The 17,482-nt window shown below is 42.5% G+C and overlaps 1 protein-coding gene across 1 annotated transcript; it reads right to left on the bottom strand.

Moving 5' to 3' along the window:
- Positions 1 to 263: 263 nt before the first annotated feature.
- Positions 264 to 17,345, bottom strand: col9a3 (collagen, type IX, alpha 3). Its single transcript, XM_031844390.1, has 32 exons — positions 16,193 to 17,345; positions 15,244 to 15,312; positions 13,900 to 13,935; positions 13,033 to 13,104; positions 12,851 to 12,904; positions 10,072 to 10,107; positions 9,613 to 9,636; positions 9,382 to 9,435; positions 8,181 to 8,234; positions 8,002 to 8,043; positions 7,853 to 7,909; positions 7,669 to 7,722; positions 7,502 to 7,555; positions 7,356 to 7,409; positions 7,184 to 7,237; positions 7,006 to 7,059; positions 6,869 to 6,922; positions 6,731 to 6,784; positions 6,568 to 6,621; positions 6,395 to 6,439; positions 6,250 to 6,303; positions 6,079 to 6,132; positions 5,375 to 5,428; positions 5,216 to 5,287; positions 4,458 to 4,493; positions 4,220 to 4,264; positions 3,779 to 3,811; positions 2,948 to 3,094; positions 2,766 to 2,820; positions 2,494 to 2,676; positions 1,688 to 1,765; positions 264 to 1,457 (listed from the first exon to the last, which is right to left on the bottom strand). The coding sequence occupies exons 1-32, from the start codon at positions 16,256 to 16,258 to the stop codon at positions 1,273 to 1,275; spliced, it is 2,037 nt and encodes a 678-aa protein (XP_031700250.1). The 5' UTR covers positions 16,259 to 17,345; the 3' UTR covers positions 264 to 1,272.
- Positions 17,346 to 17,482: the final 137 nt, after the last annotated feature.

The raw sequence follows: 17,482 nt of genomic DNA, 5'->3' as shown, positions 1-17,482 counted from the left end.
CACACACACACACACACACACACACACACACACACACACAATGTTTTAAAATAAGGTTTTCCTCGAGCCGTACACAGGTGGCACTGTTTCCCTTTGAGAACAGCTGAGCTAGTGATCTAATGATTTGATTCCAACTCTTCAGCTATCATACATTTTTTATTATAAATACACCTTTTATATGCTTGATTCAAATTTTGTTATTTAATGTTTGCAAATGCACTGCCATGCTTAAGTGTTGCTACTTTATGAATGAATGGGGTTACTTGATTTTCATGCGTTAGCGTATTACTCTGACATACAGACTGTTCATTGATATGGTGATGTGTAGAGAAGAGTAATGTTTTACTGAAAAGTGGCTTTATTTGTTCTTTCTTACAACATGTCGCTGTAGCATCTTACTGTACATACAACAGTCACCCACAAATAATAAATAGTATTTAAGGTCATGTATATTTAATAGTTACAGCACCGGTAGTACATCGTGGATGTGATCAATGTAGTTTTAAAAAAGAAAAAAAAAGAAAATATACTCTGCTCGTAAGATTATTACATTTATTTTACAATGTCTGATTTACGCATCCACAAGTTTTATTTTGTTTTTGATTCTCAAACCGAGAGAATCGTCTTCACATGTAATAGAAAAAACAAAGAAGCTGTAAAAAAAAGAAAAAGACTATAAAAGGTTTTTTGCATTAATCTACACAATTTCTGGGCACCTTGGTATTTGTTTTTTATTACTTTTACAATACATACACAGCTCCTCGACAGGGGCTTTTTGCCTCTGCCGTCTATTTCCATATCTTACACTGTAAGCTCGTATGTTGAGGTAACACCTGTGATTTATGCACATTCACCTCAGAGACAGTCACCGTTGTTTTTAGGATGTTAACCAAGGTCAGCGGGGCATGGAAACAACATGTACAAAGTTTTTATACACCAAAGGACTCGTTCATTTTCCAGTTGTTTGTAGGTCAAGTCTTGTTATGTGACACTGTAGTATATGGAGCAATGCAGTTGATCTCTTGGACTCTTCTGTCTGTTCATTTCTGGATGTCTTCTTCATGCGTTTGTCTCTCAGTTGCTCTGGTTTTCATGTCACTCCTGGGATGTTCCTCTTAAAATATCACCTGTTTGATGTTACTCTTCCCATCTTGTGATACATGTATTTAAATAAAGAGGACATTTTTGGGACCACTCTTCTTTCCTTCCTTCCCTCACTTATCACCCTCCCTCCTTTGGGGGTGGATGGCATCAGGTTGCAGGAAGTCACGTTTAATGGTTTTTGGGGTTGGAGGATTTCCCAGCGACCGATGCTCCCTGGCAGGCTGTTGTGTCACAGATTCCAGGAGGTCCCTGGTGCCCCATCCTACCCACCCTGCCTGACTCTCCAGGCTCACCTGGGTCTCCTGGAGATCCGTCACGCCCATCTTTGACAATTCCACGTACTCCTGGTAGACCTGTGGACAGCGTGCAGGGAAGGAGCAGAAGGCAGAGCGCCGCGGTTATTTCAACAGGTTTGTAACAGATTCATAATTGAACAGGAGAAAAATATTAGTCTTATTGGATAGGTTTGACAAGTCAAAATGTCTGCCATGAATATGGTCAATATGTAGAGTATAGTAACTTTAAATCTGCTAGTGTCCAACGTTCAAGCTCTAATCCGAGTGAACTCCTTAAGGCCACATACCTTGGTATCCTTGGTCTCCAGTGGGCCCATCAACAGCTTTGCCAATGGATCCCTTATCACCGTGCTCACCAACATTACCTGTTGTGAAGATGGGACATTTTTCATCAGTGGTGGAAAGTAACTTGTTGCATTTTTTACTAAAGTACTGTACTTTACCTTTACTTGACTACTTCCATGTTATGCTACTTTATGCTTTTACTCTGCTACATTTCAGAAGAAAACATTTAATTCTTTATTAGAATAAACATGATAAACTTTCAGAATACTGTGCACTGTTTTAGGGTTAAACCAGTGTTTCACAAAAGGTTCCACCAAAGGGTGAGTCACTCTCTAAACGTTTTCGTTAAAATAAATGTTCAAGGCCCAAAGAGATGGAATCATCCAAACAATGAGAGAAAAAATAATACAAATTTATACAATACAACTTTTCTTTTCCTACCCCAGTGATCACCTCACAACCCCTCAGATTAATCTTGAGCTCGGCCCCTAGGTGGACTAAACTACCTCGCTGTATGTAAAACATACACTGATGTGTCGGTATTAATCTAATAATGCCATGTTAGATCTGTCACACGGAACAGAGTTCTTTTATTTATTTATTATTATTTATAACACCGCTGCACTTTTGAGTAGTTATTTTAAATACACAGCTTTTACTTGCAGGAGAGTACATTTACTTGAGATGAGGATCTTCTTCCTCCATTGATTTTAATAATTACATCACATCATGGTACAACTGATGACCAAGTTATTTTTGTGCTCCTTTCAACAGATCTAAAGTCAGTACTGATTCCACTTGTCTGTACCTCTGGGACCTGGGTCTCCGAGTTCTCCTGGCAGGCCTCTGTACCCTGGTGGTCCACGTTGACCTGGATGCCCATAGGAGCCAGCGACTCCCGTCTTTCCTGGAGTCCCTGCAGGGCCGGGGCGGCCCACCATTCCAGGGGCCAGGGGTCTCCGAAGGTTAGCCGCCAGCTGTGCAATCTGGTCTGCGTGGTAGAAAAACACCAGAAGGTCAATTATCCAGCTCACCTTTTACTCGACACTGCAGAAAAAAAGATTGATGAAGACGACTCACCATCGATCATTGAGCCACACAGCTCTCTGATGTGCTGCTCACTCGTCAGTTTACCCTGAAACACAAGTGAATAAGACACATTCGAAGCGTAGGCTCATTCAGGCAGTTCATTAGAAAAGATGAATATGTGTCAATCAATCACAAGCTTTTTACAGATTAGAATAAATATAAAAAACACTCACAGGTACACCCGTCTTTCCTGCAATTCCAGGCATGCCCTGCTCCCCTTGGAAACCCATTATTCCTGTTTTTCCTGGAAGCCCTCTCGCCCCAAGCTCTCCTTGTGGACCCGTCACGCCCTTAGGTCCAAGTTCACCCCGCTTTCCTGCCTGTAATCAACAAGAACTATCTGTTAAATAACTCATTACAATTTTTTTGCAAAAATGAAGAAATTCATTTTCTTCCAAAAGTGGAGCTAAAAACCTCCGTAAGCCTCGTGATTTGATCTTTTAATAAACACCAGCCAAGGAGCAGACTGGGTCTGTTGAGACGATGCGGGGGCGGCTTCATATGGCGTCGTGATGCTTGGCGATTACTCCCAACGAGCAAACATTAAATGAGACTGTGAGTGTGAGGCTCTTAAGTGCGGAGTCTCTCATTACTTAAATTGTGCTGTAGCTTAATGTGACTCGTCTCTCCCTCGTGGCGGCGGCGGTGAACAGGCCAATAAAGCCAGAGCAGCAATACCTAACTCTAATTAATCCTATTAAACCTGGAATGTGAAGCACAATCATGTGCAGTGACTCTGACAAGTGGGCGGCAGCGTGGAGCGGGGCTCCATTTTTAAAGTTAAGTGAGGGAGTTGACACACAGGGAGTTTGGAACAAACTTGTGCTGCTAATTAAACCCACTCACAACATCCCATCTAACTCTGTTCTGAGTAAATGGAAGAACATCTACGGTGTCTACAGAACTGATTTAAAGGGAGCTGATCTATTCAGAGTACCAAACACTGCAGAAGTGTCAGAGGACACACGTAACAAAACGTAAATGAAAACATTGATGTGACTCACCGCTCCTTTTTGTCCAACTGGGCCGAAAGGACCCTGTAAAATACAGACGTGTTTAGTTTAACAGTTTCACAGCGTCAACTGTATTGGTATAGCAGCTTTCCTACAGGTTACTGCAATCCAAAGAGTCGACGAGGCAATACAAGTGAACATAAATGAATTTAGAAAATGTAAATAATGGCCATAACACAGTTTATTCAAAAGACAGACCAAACTAGATTGTACTCTTTACAATCCAAACACGTACAAGTATTTTCTATCTGAAAACTGACAGGAGACCAGCGTAAAGATGTGTAATGTGTTCTCTCCTCCTGGTTCTACTCAGCAGTCGAGCAGCAGAGTTCTGAATCAATTATAAAACTAATTGCTGCTGACAAAGTAATGAGTCCCCGGGTCACTGCGTGTTTGGACTCTGATTAATGTGAAATTCAAGACGATACTTACAGGTTCTCCGTTCTCTCCTGGTAGGCCATCACTTCCTGCCACACCCTAAAGAGACAACAGATGATCTGAATTATTTGATTCAATCTCACAACTTCTTTGTTTGAACAATTTCTAAGAAAAGTCTATAATCTCTTGAGCTGATAAAAGACTTTCAGCATCGTGACAAAAAGCTGGATGAGAGCATTCAGTGGCGATCACACTGTAGTTAAACTTGACCAGCTTGAACATCAATATTTACCATGTCTCCTTTAGCTCCATAAGCTCCAACAGGACCCTAAAGGGTTGAAAAGGGAGAGAGAGAGGGAGAATAAATGAGATCCATGTAGAGGTATTTGTGGAAGGCCGTCTGTGAATGAAGGGGGATGAAGGGAAGTGAGGTGGGCTGGTTAGAGGGGAACCAGCAGCGCTATAAAGACCGGCTTTGTTCTGGCCCCAGATTGTGAACAGGAGGCCTGTTTGTGTTTGAGCTCTCTGCTGGCTGCAGTTTGACTTCATACCACCAAGACTGAGGTGGGACGACCCGCGTATTGACACACGGTACTGGATAGTTGTCTCTGTGTGAAGACGTGTGTCAAAGTTTCATGTTTGCATTTGAAGCAGTGGCACTTAATGACGATTTGTATTTTAGCTTTTACCTGATTTTGTTGTCGTTCATCTGTACATACTGTATTAAAGCTGGAACCATTAGTCAATTAATATATTCATCAATTATACAGATTCGTTTTGAGTCATTTTTTATGGAAACATTCTCTTGTTCCATCTTCTCAAATCTGAATATTTGTCTTGAGTTCTTAGTCTTACTCTAGATTAAAGGCTTTGCTACTTGCTAACATAAAATGACATGACTAATGGATTCATTGAGAAAATAACTAGCAGTAATAATAACCAAGAGAATATATTTATCATCATAAGAAACCCTTATACAGTATCATGGATCATGTTGGATGACGTTCAGCCCGGGGACATGTTTCATATTGTCACCTACGTCAGACTCACCCTTTCGCCAAACTCTCCACGGATACCTGTTGGACCCGGAAGACCTGGATCTCCCAAGGCTCCGTTTACCCCCTGCAGTACACGGCACACACACAGCCAGTGAGTAAACTGAAAAGTGAAGAAAAAACTGATAGTGGTTGGTGATGTCATGCAACTGACCTGGAAGCCTTTGACTCCCTGAGGTCCAACGATGCCCGTCGGCCCGATGCCTCCCTGTAGAGAACAGACATTGTCATGTAACCCTACTAGGAAGAGCTGACAGTAGTGAAAACAAACTGGAAAGTAGCAGCACGTCAGAGATGCAGAACTCAAAGAAAGCGGGCGTGATGGTTTGTGTAAAGCATGAGTCATTATGCAGTGTGGTGTGTGAGAGAAGTCTGTTCATTTATATGCTGTTTTATCTGTTTTCCTTCCCCTCGCCGCAGGGTCGTATGTGAAAAACAAAGAGCTCTCTGTTTATGAATTCCTCCTTTATTAATACCTGCTCTCATCACTGGCCCTTCATTGCTACCTCCACCGTAGCAAGCCACTGAATCAGACGCAGTAGCATATCATTAACTTTGAGGGGCAGTACCTTATTATTCAGCTATTCTAGTTTCATCTCATGCCGTGTGCTGCTATGTTTGTGCTTTACACTTCAGTCTTGATGCATTCAAATACCCACACCGGTAAAGTGTTGGAAACTGAGTCTATAAGTGGTTGAATTTAACAGACCACCCGTGCAGAGGAAAGTCTAATAATTTGGCTTCTAAATGTGTCAGAGATTATTTTTAAATGCCCTGTGATAGATGTTTTTGAAGCTACATAAGCACTGCAGCAACAGATACACGTTGCCTTAGATTACAGTGGAAGCATTAACTTACAGCCACTCCTCTGGGTCCGGCTATCCCCCTCTCTCCTGGGACGCCGATATCACCCTGAGGGAGGAGACGAAAGACGGCAAGTCAGGAAAGTTCAGAGTCCAGACTCGATATTAAGTGACACGACAGAGAGGCTGTGACCCCCCCCCCAAAAAAAGCCCATCAGATACATACAGGAATACCTGGCTCTCCATAGGGTCCCGTCTCTCCATCCTTCCCTGGATCACCCTGATTTAAAAGAGAGGAGAAGATGAAAGTTGTCCTCCGTGGTCCTAAGATCATCTTTACGGTTAAACTTGTATTTTGTTGTAATACTCACAACTTGTCCTTTATGCCCCTTCGTACCAGCCTTTCCTTGTAGACCCTGGAATAGAAAATATAAAGAGTGTTACAATCAAACTGCCACTTAGACTGCAGAATCAAGGGACCGGAGGATTTAAATAACATCCTTTGTTATCAATTAGACACCCAAGTCTATTTCAAAGCACTCACAGGAAGTCCGTTTGGTCCTTTCTCTCCAACTACCCCATGGCGTCCAGCATCACCCTATCAAGACAGACAACACTGTCACCTCGACATCAGCTCTCCTCACACAATCACATGACGGGCACTCAACACGTTAAAGCCCAAAGCATGCCGAAAGGAAAGACCTTACCTTCTCCCCATCTAACCCTGGTGTACCATCTTTGCCATCTCTGCCAGGGATACCCTGTAGAAGACGTTACACATGAGCTGATGTATATTAAAACATGTTGCATTCATGTAAATAATTTATAATCAGATATGCACTTACAGGCTCCCCTTTGGGTCCAGCTCCTCCAGGACCTCCTTTGGGGCCAAATTTACCCTGTTGAAAGACACATCAGGATGTCATTTATACATCTTATACAGACTCGTGAAACTAATAACAAACTAAAGTATTTTACTCACAATTCCTCCTTTGGGTCCTCTGAATCCCTGCGGTCCTTTTTCTCCCACGTCACCCTGGAGACATCAGATGAAACACACACAGCTATTCATTGATGGGACCAGCCGTCTATTCAGGATGTAAACGACTACCAGACACTGTTTTATTTGTTTTTTGCGTTACAAAAAAGGAGAGACTCACTGTCTTTCCAATGATGCCAGTAATGCCAGGTTTGCCTCTGTAACCAGGCAGGCCCTACGGACAAAGGAAGGTGAAAGGAAACCGACAGTAAGTGCACAGATTCAAACGTCTGCACTGTGAGGGATAAAGAGCTGAACGAGGATGGAGTGGTCACGGTCTGAACGTTGCTTACTCTGTCTCCTACAGATCCCATTGTGCCTTGTAAACCTCTGAGACCACGTGGGCCCTGAAACACAGCATCAGAGCATCATGAAGGCACTTCAAAGCATTTTTAACAGGTGAAAAGTAACACACGTTGTGAGTCATTGTGTAGCTCACCTGCAGACCCACAGTCCCGGGAAAACCTGGTGGGCCGGATGGACCAGAGTCACCCTAGAGGCGGAACAGCACACCAAATTACAGAAAATAATAAAACCAATATTTTGCACAAACTAGCTTTATTCTATTCTTTTAAACAAAGATCAATGTCACATAAAAAAACTCACCTTCTCTCCATTTTTTCCAAGCTCCCCCTTGTCTCCTTTATGTCCCGTGTGACCCTACATGAGCAGAGATACAGACACGAGGAGTGTGCATGAGGACATGTGTTGTGGGTGACATCAGCTCTGCACATTCCCAGAAGCATATCATTCAAAATCAAACAAGGACCACGACGGACGCTACATTTACCTTGAATCCCGGCATCCCGGAAGGACCAGAGGGACCAGGGGGGCAGATAGCAGGACACTGCAGAGGACAGAGACAACACACTGAGGACTCTACTATCGGTGTATTGAAGGGGATGCATCTTCAGTTTACTGTCATTATGCTGCACTTACCAGAAGGTCCCCGCTAAGATCCTGAAGAGTACCAGGAAGACCCTGACGGAGGAGGAAAATGACAACACGCTGTGAATCCACAGACATTCAACAAGAGATCCACTGGGTAGCGGTGGGAAAATACAGTCATTGTACCAGCAGCACCGGTTATCAAGCAACATAATGAGAGCTGCACTTACCGGCGGTCCGTCGGCGCCAGAAGGTCCGGGAAGTCCTGGAAGACCCTCAGCGCCCTGAGGAACGGACCAATAGCAGCGAGGTTAGAAGCATCGTCAGCACGTTGGTGTAAAATAAGTGATGAGGTTTGTTTTTCTGATTGTAACAACTCAGCTAAGTGAAGTCATGTGGTCACAGTTATTACAATCAGCTGTGATTGTAGAGTAACACTTAAAGGATCCTTCCACTCCAAAAAAAAATGTGTTTTTGCTTATCGTCACTTCACCTGCAGAAGGATGAACGTGCAGAGTTTGACGCTCGACGGCTGTTTTGTAATCAGTCTGATGAAGGAGGAACGTTTCTCTGTGCTCACTTTCAATCCGAGTTTAATCCTACGAGCAAGATTTAGTGACATCGCAGCCAGTTTGTAAGCCAGTCACGGTCCAACATGCAGCTTAGACGTTTCAGGTGTGAACCTGAACCCTCCAGCACACTGAGACTTTTCAATGAATGAGGAGACTCTTGTTGAGACTGTGTATCTGAATCTGAAAATATGTGCATATTGCATATTTTTTAATGAGGCAACTGAACTTGTTATACCAAGCAGAGTATCTCACATGTCTTAAAACATGTGTGGAGGGGATTTTTACCCACTCAAATTACTTTAACGTGGTAGACAGTAGACGTTCAATAATACTTCATTTGACCACTTGCTCTGTATACTACTCTGACAACAAGTCTAATACTGACCCAAACTATAATTATAAAGTTAACCCCGTCAATAAAATGACTTTACACTGCTGATAAAAATATTGTAGCATCATTCTGAAACAGAGTGATCTGTTAGTTACACACTAGAGATGAGCTTTGGATAATCCAAATAAAGTGTGACCTGGTAGGCCAGTCCGCATACTGATGTGTCCTTCCTCTCCAGTGGTTATTCTTATCCTGCTGCTCCAGCTATGTTATTTAGAAATTTAGGGCAATGTTTTAAAAAAAAGAAAACAGCTGGAATTCAATCAGCATCAGATTTACTGTTTCTAATTCAGAGGCTTGTGTATGAATTTCGCTGCCATTTCCTTGTTTTCACGTAATAACTTAAGTTTTGTTTGGCCATCTGCGTATTGAATCAAACCAGCATAAAATAGATAACAATAATGTTTTGACTATCTCGTTGAATCAGAGGACAGGAAGTCTAATTGGAGAGATCAGACGGATACTCACCGCTGAACCTTGTGGTCCGACTCCGCCTGGAAACCCGTTGGTTCCGGGTAGTCCCTGGAAACAAAGGACAGCGCTCAATCAGAGGCTATAACGGTATGTAATGCATACACACAGACTCTCTCAGGATGATAAACAAAGCTACAGTGATATGTGGGAAGTGATACAAACGCATCACAGTCTCCATCGTTCTGCACATTAGAGTGATACAAGAGGACAGTGCTGTGTACTCACTGCAGCTCCTGTTCTCCCTCTGCCCTACGGAAGACACAGGAAGGCAAATTAAGTCACAAACACCAAGGGGATGATTCGATTTGCTCACAACATCAATAACCACCATGTGATGGATCACTGCGTTAAATCCGCTTTGAAAGTTTGTCCCAGGATTGTTGCTGTGAGGTGGATATGCACTTCTACAGTCCGGTTATATCAGTGTTCAACTATAATCTGAGTATTCCTGTGACAACATGTGAAACTGCTGCTGTCGAAGTTATCGCCTTTATGTCAGCTGAGGGATTAGTAACTCCCTTCTGTACGTACAGCAAAGCATCATTGGAGGATGAAGTCTTTCAGGGTGTTATAGTCAATGTAACAATGGCTGCACATCAGAGGACTGGAGGAACGACTGCTGTGTACCTCTGTGAGGTTTCTGAGGTGCGACATGGTGTTCACATGGTATGTGGGGGTACTTACAGGAGGTCCAGCTGGCCCAGGAGGTCCAGCGTCACCCTGTAGGGAGCAAGTCACAATGCCACAATCAACCTCACGGACATAATGAACCATCGCCCAAACCCAATGTCGCCCTTAAAGACTTAAACCCTGAACCCTCAGGGACTTTATGGAGACATCACGATGTTGATTACACCACACATTTTATCTGCAATCAAGAGTTTTCATTTTAAGTTTTTTTTAACTGCTGATTTTAACATCTTGAAGGCTCTTGCCTTACGGGACAAGAAGTAATTGTCAAATAATCAATTTACTCGTTTTTGTCAAAATAAAACGAAACGGTTGATGAGTAAACCAGGTGTGTAAGTTAATAGATCTTATGCTTGCATTTCATGTACAATCATAAATCTTTAAGTTGATGTTTCTATGTAAATATGATATGCCAGACTGAGCACCAATGTGCCGTTCTCTTTGTTTACCTATTTTTTTTTTTTTTTTTTTTTTTTACACCTCTAGGCTTCCCTCTGGTAACTCCGTGTACAACATCACAATGCTATGAATTGTGGATAATTTCCTCAGGCAAAGTGTGCAGAAATGCAGACTTATGGAAAGTGTGTATAAAGGGCTGAACATGTCTGAGAGAGCCCTGATTTGACCGTGGAGCCGCCCTGAAACCCCATCGGACTTTGCAGGAACGCGCCTCAGAGTCTGAGTGTGGAGCTTGGGATTGGGCCCTTGAGACCCATGCATGAACCCTTTGAAGGTAATTGTTAGAAAATCCCCTCCCACTCTAACGGTCCTCTACCTGCCGCTCTGCTTCCTGGATGGGCGGAGCCTCTGAGTCAATAAAGGCAGCCAGCTCACCTGTGGCCAACTCCATCGAGAACAAAGAAGCCTGCTGGCCTCATGCGGAGGCCTCATCCCTCCATCAGGTTATCTGTGTCTACGATATGCGAGTTTGCTTTGGCTAAAATGCATTTATAGCAGCTTCAGTTCTTTAGGATTTCTTTGCTGCACTGATGACGTTTCAGTTGTGGTAAAGTTATTTCTTCATCCCTAGCTTTGTTTTCGATGTTAAATTGCCTTTGTTGGATTGTTTGATTAATGGTTGATGGGGTTGATTAATGTCCTTTGTTATCCTCTTCTGTTGTCAGATAAACCAGTTGAACTATCCCACAATAAAACATTGGACTGGATCTCCTGCCCTCGCTCATCTGACCTAACAGACAAGCCACAAGGTCGGTAACAATCCTGGAACCAGACTGTCCAAAGGGGATGTCAGTATCAAACTACACTAAATATTCCTTAATACTGCTTATCCATGTGTGGAAGTAATAGACATTTAGATTTGTATTTCTTTCTTATGACTGAGGTTTGGGTTAATTAAAAGAATGATTTTTGCTGTTTCAAACTAATAACAGATTCTAAGTTAGCCTACTATTGGGGGGCTGTTATTTAACAGTTCCTTTTCAGTTATTGTGATGGTGGTAACTATAAGGCTTCGTGTATGAATGTGTGTGTGCGCGTGCGTGTGTGTGGTGTTTGACACAATTGCTCGTCACAGTCCATCTAGACACAATAATGAGGAGCGTTGTTGCAAAAGTTGTCTTATTGTAAGGCAATAAGTGTTGGAGACACTGCTATCAAATATGTTCTTTGGCAAATGAATACAAATAATAATCAATTGATGAAATAAAAAATATGATATGTAGTTATTTGGACAAGACATTTCTGCTGTCATGAGAAAGTGGAAAATCACAAATACGTTGCAACTTTCACTAAAGTTATTGAGATGAGAAAATGATCTTTGTTATTAATTATCATTTATCGCTTGTGTATTTTTGTAGCTTTGGTATTTCGTCTCCTGCTCACTCTTCGTCCACCTCCCTCACAGCTGTATTTGTGTTGTCTGAGAGGTGAAAGGGCAGAAAAACAAGCGTAACACAGTGGTGCTACTTCTTCACTGCATTCCTCAGCGTGCAAACAAGACAACAAAGTGTACTGGCACACACACACACACACACCAACCGATGTGGGGTAGCTGGAAATGTTCAGCAGATGTGCCTCTAATTATAGAGAAATCTGTATTGTTGTAAAAACGACCCCGTCGTCGTCATCACTGATTACTGCGGCACACCAGCTTGTGTTTCGTCTCAGACTCCACCAGTTTGATCCTGTTTGTCTTTGCACGACTCTCCAGTACTCTGAACCAGGCATGGCGGTGGAGTAATCTCAGTAATTAGGGAGACTGGTTGACGCAGGCGTCCTCATTAGGGTTGCTAATTAGATGAATTGCTAGGGGGGGGGTTTTATCTGTCTTGACAGTGAATTTGCAGCATTACAGCAGAGGTCCTCCAATCTTTATTCCTTCATATCTTATATTTAATGTGTCTTCGTGCAGCGGTGCAGATGTAATTCTGTCTTCTCTGGTGTCTCTCAGAGGATGTATACGCGTTTCCCTCGGCATCGGGGCAACAGATCATCATCCTCTCAGGTTGGTGGGAAACTGTCTGCATTCCAGGTCGGATTAGGGAACCGGCAAGAAATTAAATCCCTCATTAAAAATACTCCCAAGAGAGTGAGCCGGCTAGACAAATCCATGCTGACAGAGGAAACACTGGCCTTGTCCCTGTTAGACCCCCTCTAAAGATCTTCAGCACCCAAATCAACATGCAGTGTTTCTGCATTTGTGTCTTACTAGTGGTTGATTAATAGGGAGGCAGTTTGAAGTACGGTCATCAAATTCAATTGTGTGCATCTTTAAGCGTATCCCGGAAAGATCAAAAGACTAAGACACACTTACTGCTTCCCCTGAGGGTCCATCCTTCCCAGCAGGACCATCAGGACCAGTCAAGCCCTGCAGAGAAAGCACATGACACCATTGCCTCATGCTCTGCTGGTATTTTAAAAGGTCAATGAACTTCACTTTCATAACACTCTGTTTAAGCATTGATCCCTGACATTCCTTGTCACTGTGTTACTTACGTCCACCCCTGGAAGTCCTGGCAGGCCTGGTTTTCCTGCTCCCCCTGGTATTCCGGATTTCCCTTTGGGACCCTACACAGATAAAGATTCACGAAGTAGTGCACAATAAATCAATTATCTACGCAACAGAAAGATTCTAACAGTTCTCATTTCTATTTTTTTAAGGATATTGGGGGGGTGCTTAACTGAGCCTTTTGAGACAGATCGTATCTTTGGATCATATCGGGGACTGTACCAAAATCATTAATGGGGGGGGGGGGAGCGAGGGCAGAAAAGAGGAAGGGGTACTCTGATTTTACCTCGTCAGTTTTTTTGGGGAGAGCTAGGAAGGGTCTTTGATTTTATTCGAGTCCGAAATTTACATTTTCTTTCAGGCATTCTTTGAAATCTTTATCCTCATTTTGTGCAAAAGAAAGCTCTTTGTATCAGGATTCTATTATTTAGTGCTCCGGTGGCACACAATAGTAATTGCATTAAGATTTGAACGTTTCTATTGAGGAACACTGTCAAACAAGTTGTACCAATCTAACACTCTTGTATTATTCTGACACGTGTGGATGTTATTGCAGCTTTTTCTTAAGTCAATCAAGTTATTTTTATGTTGCACCTTTCAAATGAATCAAATGCAACTCAAAGTGCTTTACAAATGATTTACATGACAATGGAGAGAAGATTAAAGAGACTAATGCTCACCTTATAGAGTTAAGAAAAATAATGCAACACTGAATAAATAATGATGAAGTCAAAAGAAGGGTTCAAAGGAAACATAAATAACATTTGGGAGGTTCTTGCTTTTTTTACTAAATAAAACGTTCACCAGTGGCCCAAAGTCTAAATAAAACTGACTTGACTTGTTGGAAAACTTACTATTTTCCCTGGTAGTCCAGCAGGTCCAGGTTTGCCCTGTTAATGAGAATGAAACAGTTATATAGCCTGATAAAACATGCATTTTATTTATTGGATGTACACTGCCACACAGGCCCAAATACTTCCAGAGTACTTTACTCAACTTCAATACCAACAAAAATAACATCAAGTAACTGAAGCATTGAGTTTGTGCTCTGATGTGCTGTTTAGCCTTTGCAGTGACTGGGGGAAGAACAAACACGACATAACCGACCCGAATCACCGATGCTGACCAGTCACATGAGAAAAAGCTCCAGTGTGGTTTGTACAGGGGGGCTGGAGGTGCGAGGTGAAACTCTAGATGGTCTCATCGGGTTGGGGAATGTATCAATGGGCCCTCTGTGAGCCTGAGCTTTACTGGAGTCACTAAAATAATCACAACTTTAGAATTCCTGACATGGATGTACAACATTTACAACGTATTTTTTCAAATAACAGAAACGTTTGACAATGACATGAATATAACTGATATAAAAGGGAATTACTTTGTTACCAACGTTTTTCTTTCCCCCTGGCTTCCCTGTAATCCAATTTCCTCTTATAACTTGTGCAAATAAAGTCATTTTTTTACCATAACATCATATCCTACATACCAGGTAAACCCCTTAAACAGTTAGTTCAGTAAGTCTGGCGGCTTCAATGTCAGTGGCCTGTTCTTGTATTGTCAATATTTACTGACAAGATAAAATGATGGAAATCCACACATATCAGACATTTTATGAGTTGATGACCAGATAAAGAAGTCAAGCTTGTCACAGTATGAATATAATCTAAGCTTGATTAAAGGTTTAAGGGAAAAGTCATTGGACAGTTATTCACCTACAGAACTCCAGTTATTAGACACACTTAAACCCTGCCTACCTGACATCCATCATTATCAATGCATATTTGGAGGAGGGGCTTTGGGAGGAGTCAATGTGATAAAAACGAACATCTAGAAACATTCCAGCCACATGTATGCACAAAGAAAACTCTTTCTACCAAAGACAACTGGGTGTGAATTTAAAGTACAACAACAACAAAAAGATGACCAGACCATCACTATAGAGACTGTGGCACAAATTAAAAAGTATTCTAATTCATGGTGGTCTTGATCTGTAATGTAAAACCCCATTTTGCTTAAATGATGAGGAAACTAAATCAGTTAATTACTCACAGAGAGAAAATCTCCATTCAACTGAGATGCTAACATTGTTTTCTTATCTACTTACTGGAGTTGATTATATCTGAAAAGGGCAAAAAAAAGAATTATGAGGCACATTCATTTTAAAGTAGAAAGAAGCTGTTGGAGTCTGGTCAACTCACATCAGTGCCATCCTTTCCCGGTAGCCCTCCGGGTCCTAGGGGCCCAGGAGCTCCTCTGGGGCCCGGCCTCTGAAACACAACATTTAACAACATCAGGCATCTGTCCCTGTATTACGCATCCTCTGTTCCTTCACCACCACCACCACTCCATATCCTACAGGAGGGTTTGTGATGTGACATAAACGGAAATAAAGTAAAGAGTGATGACAAATGTCTGGTATATTTTGGCAGCGACCGTATGATAATGAAAGAAATGTGTAAGATTTTAATTAGGACAAAATTAAAAAGTTCTAAATATATAACTGCAACTGGAACACCATGAAAACAGGCGTGCGTAAAGACGCTTTTAAGCCCCCTTAGGCACACGAGGAAGCCTAAATTAGATCATTAGAAAGCGCAAATCAGTGGTTAATTCATAGTTCATCTAAACAAAATAAACTCAATTCACTGAGGACTTTCCAAACGACCTCCTGCTTATTGGAGCCTGAGCGAACAGAGGTGGCATTGTGCGCTGTGGCGCTGCTCTCCAATCCGTGCATTCCACAGGTTCAGAGGAAAACATAACCCCGACTTCACCAAACAGTGCGAAACGCACAGCCACCTGCACACAAGTAGGCTGCTGTGGGAGAGTAAAAATAGGCCTACAGGAGCGGAGAGACAGAAAACTGATCCACGTTCAATCAATGAGAGAATTAAGAATCAGGAGGGTAAAATATCAGAGACAGCATCAGGTTGTTAAAGGTGGAGAGCAGGCAGGCCGGGGCTACAGCAGATGTAAAAGAGAGCGACGGTCCTCAGCACAGTGGACATGCTCTGATATCAACAGATGGACCCGCAGTGGACACAACTTGTTTGCAACAGTTAAGTTAATTCACATTAAACGCTACCAGCAAAAACAAAAGCTCAGCACCATTGAGATGAGATGCAGGCGGCGGTTGACAAGCCTTACCTGGGCAGAGGATGATGTCAAAAGCTGGCACAGTAAGAGCACCCAAAGCGCAGAGAACACCGCCATGGCTCCTCCGCTCGCCCTCACAAACCCGAGTCTATGCGGAAAAAAGGTCAAATCCCCGGTTCCCGGTCCTCTCTCACGTCCCCCCCAGCGTCCGCAACGGAGCCTTTCCTTTACCTCACGGCGCGCAGCTCCTGAATGGCTTTCTCTTTCGGATCCAGATAAACCCGAGCCTCCAGTCGAAGGGGCTGAACTCAATGTGGCGCACTGTACACAGGGGTGAGGGGGGTGAGGAGGAGTGAGGGAGGGAGGCAGCAGCAAGCAGAGGAGAAACAAATTCGGACAGCGAGAAAGTGGGTTGAGCTAAAAAAAAACAAGGTTTAGAAGTATCCGGGGGTTCCTGCTTTTAACCAATTAGAAAGTGACCTAAAATAGTGTTTTTCCACGTGTGCATAGTTCTGAAAATTTCTTGAATGGTTTTGTCATTGTGCAGAAGTACAATTACTTAAAGGGGTACTTCGGCACATTTAATAGGCTACACACTCTTATAAGGCTTGGCACATTAAAATAAAAAGGATGGTATAAACTGAAGCAACACAGGCCAAGAAATCCTGCCCTGAATCTGTCAAGCTCCAAAAATACTGGACTCTACATTTCCCACAATGCAACTCAGCGGCAAGTCTAGGCCAACCCGGAAGTTAGCATCGTTCCCTTGACAAAAAGCAAAAAACAGTTTTTCCATTGGCTTTTCGATTATTGCATAAAATAAACTGTGGCAAAGACACATTTATGATACTTCAGATGGTTACTTTATACTCTGTTTCTCTCCGTTAATGATGATGTGGTAATTGATTTAGGACTTCTGTAGATGCTTGTGATGCTCAGACACTTGCCATTGAAATATCAGTTAAATGCGGATGTCCATGTTTTCCTGAGCAGATGCACTGGGATGCATTTGGATTAGTCGGGAAGTCTTCTTTGGCTACTTGTTAGCAACCATCTTTTTTTAAAGCTTCAAAATTCACGAGTGTATTCATTGACATATTTAATATCCCAGAACAAAACTTGAACTTTTTCTAAAGTTTCTTGTGTTAACCACAGACCTTATAGAAGGAATCTAACTAAAAAAGCATTAAAAACAACCAAAGACTTTGAGACAAGGGAACCTGAAGTGCATAAATGCTGACTCAAATCTGGGTTTTAGGACTCAATCTTGCTGCACTCTATCAGACCCCATGCAAGGTGCCAATTGCAGATTACTTTCTCCATTAATGGAGCGCTTGGTCA

The sequence above is a fragment of the Anarrhichthys ocellatus genome, unplaced genomic scaffold (assembly GCF_004355925.1).
Source record: "Anarrhichthys ocellatus isolate YVR2014 unplaced genomic scaffold, GSC_Weel_1.0 scaffold5, whole genome shotgun sequence".
Lineage (NCBI taxonomy): Eukaryota > Metazoa > Chordata > Actinopteri > Perciformes > Anarhichadidae > Anarrhichthys > Anarrhichthys ocellatus.
This window is presented reverse-complemented; position numbering and strand designations above follow the sequence as displayed.

Coding starts and splice junctions, on each gene's coding strand:
- col9a3 (XM_031844390.1), bottom strand. CDS start 16,258: ATGGCGGTGTTCTCTGCGCTTTGGGTGCTCTTACTGTGCCAGCTTTTG. Junction 13,936..15,243: donor CGGGAAAGGATGGCACTGAT/GTGAGTTGACCA, acceptor TCTCATTAACAG/GGCAAACCTGGACCTGCTGG. Junction 6,622..6,730: donor CAGGGTTAGATGGGGAGAAG/GTAAGGTCTTTC, acceptor CTGTCTTGATAG/GGTGATGCTGGACGCCATGG.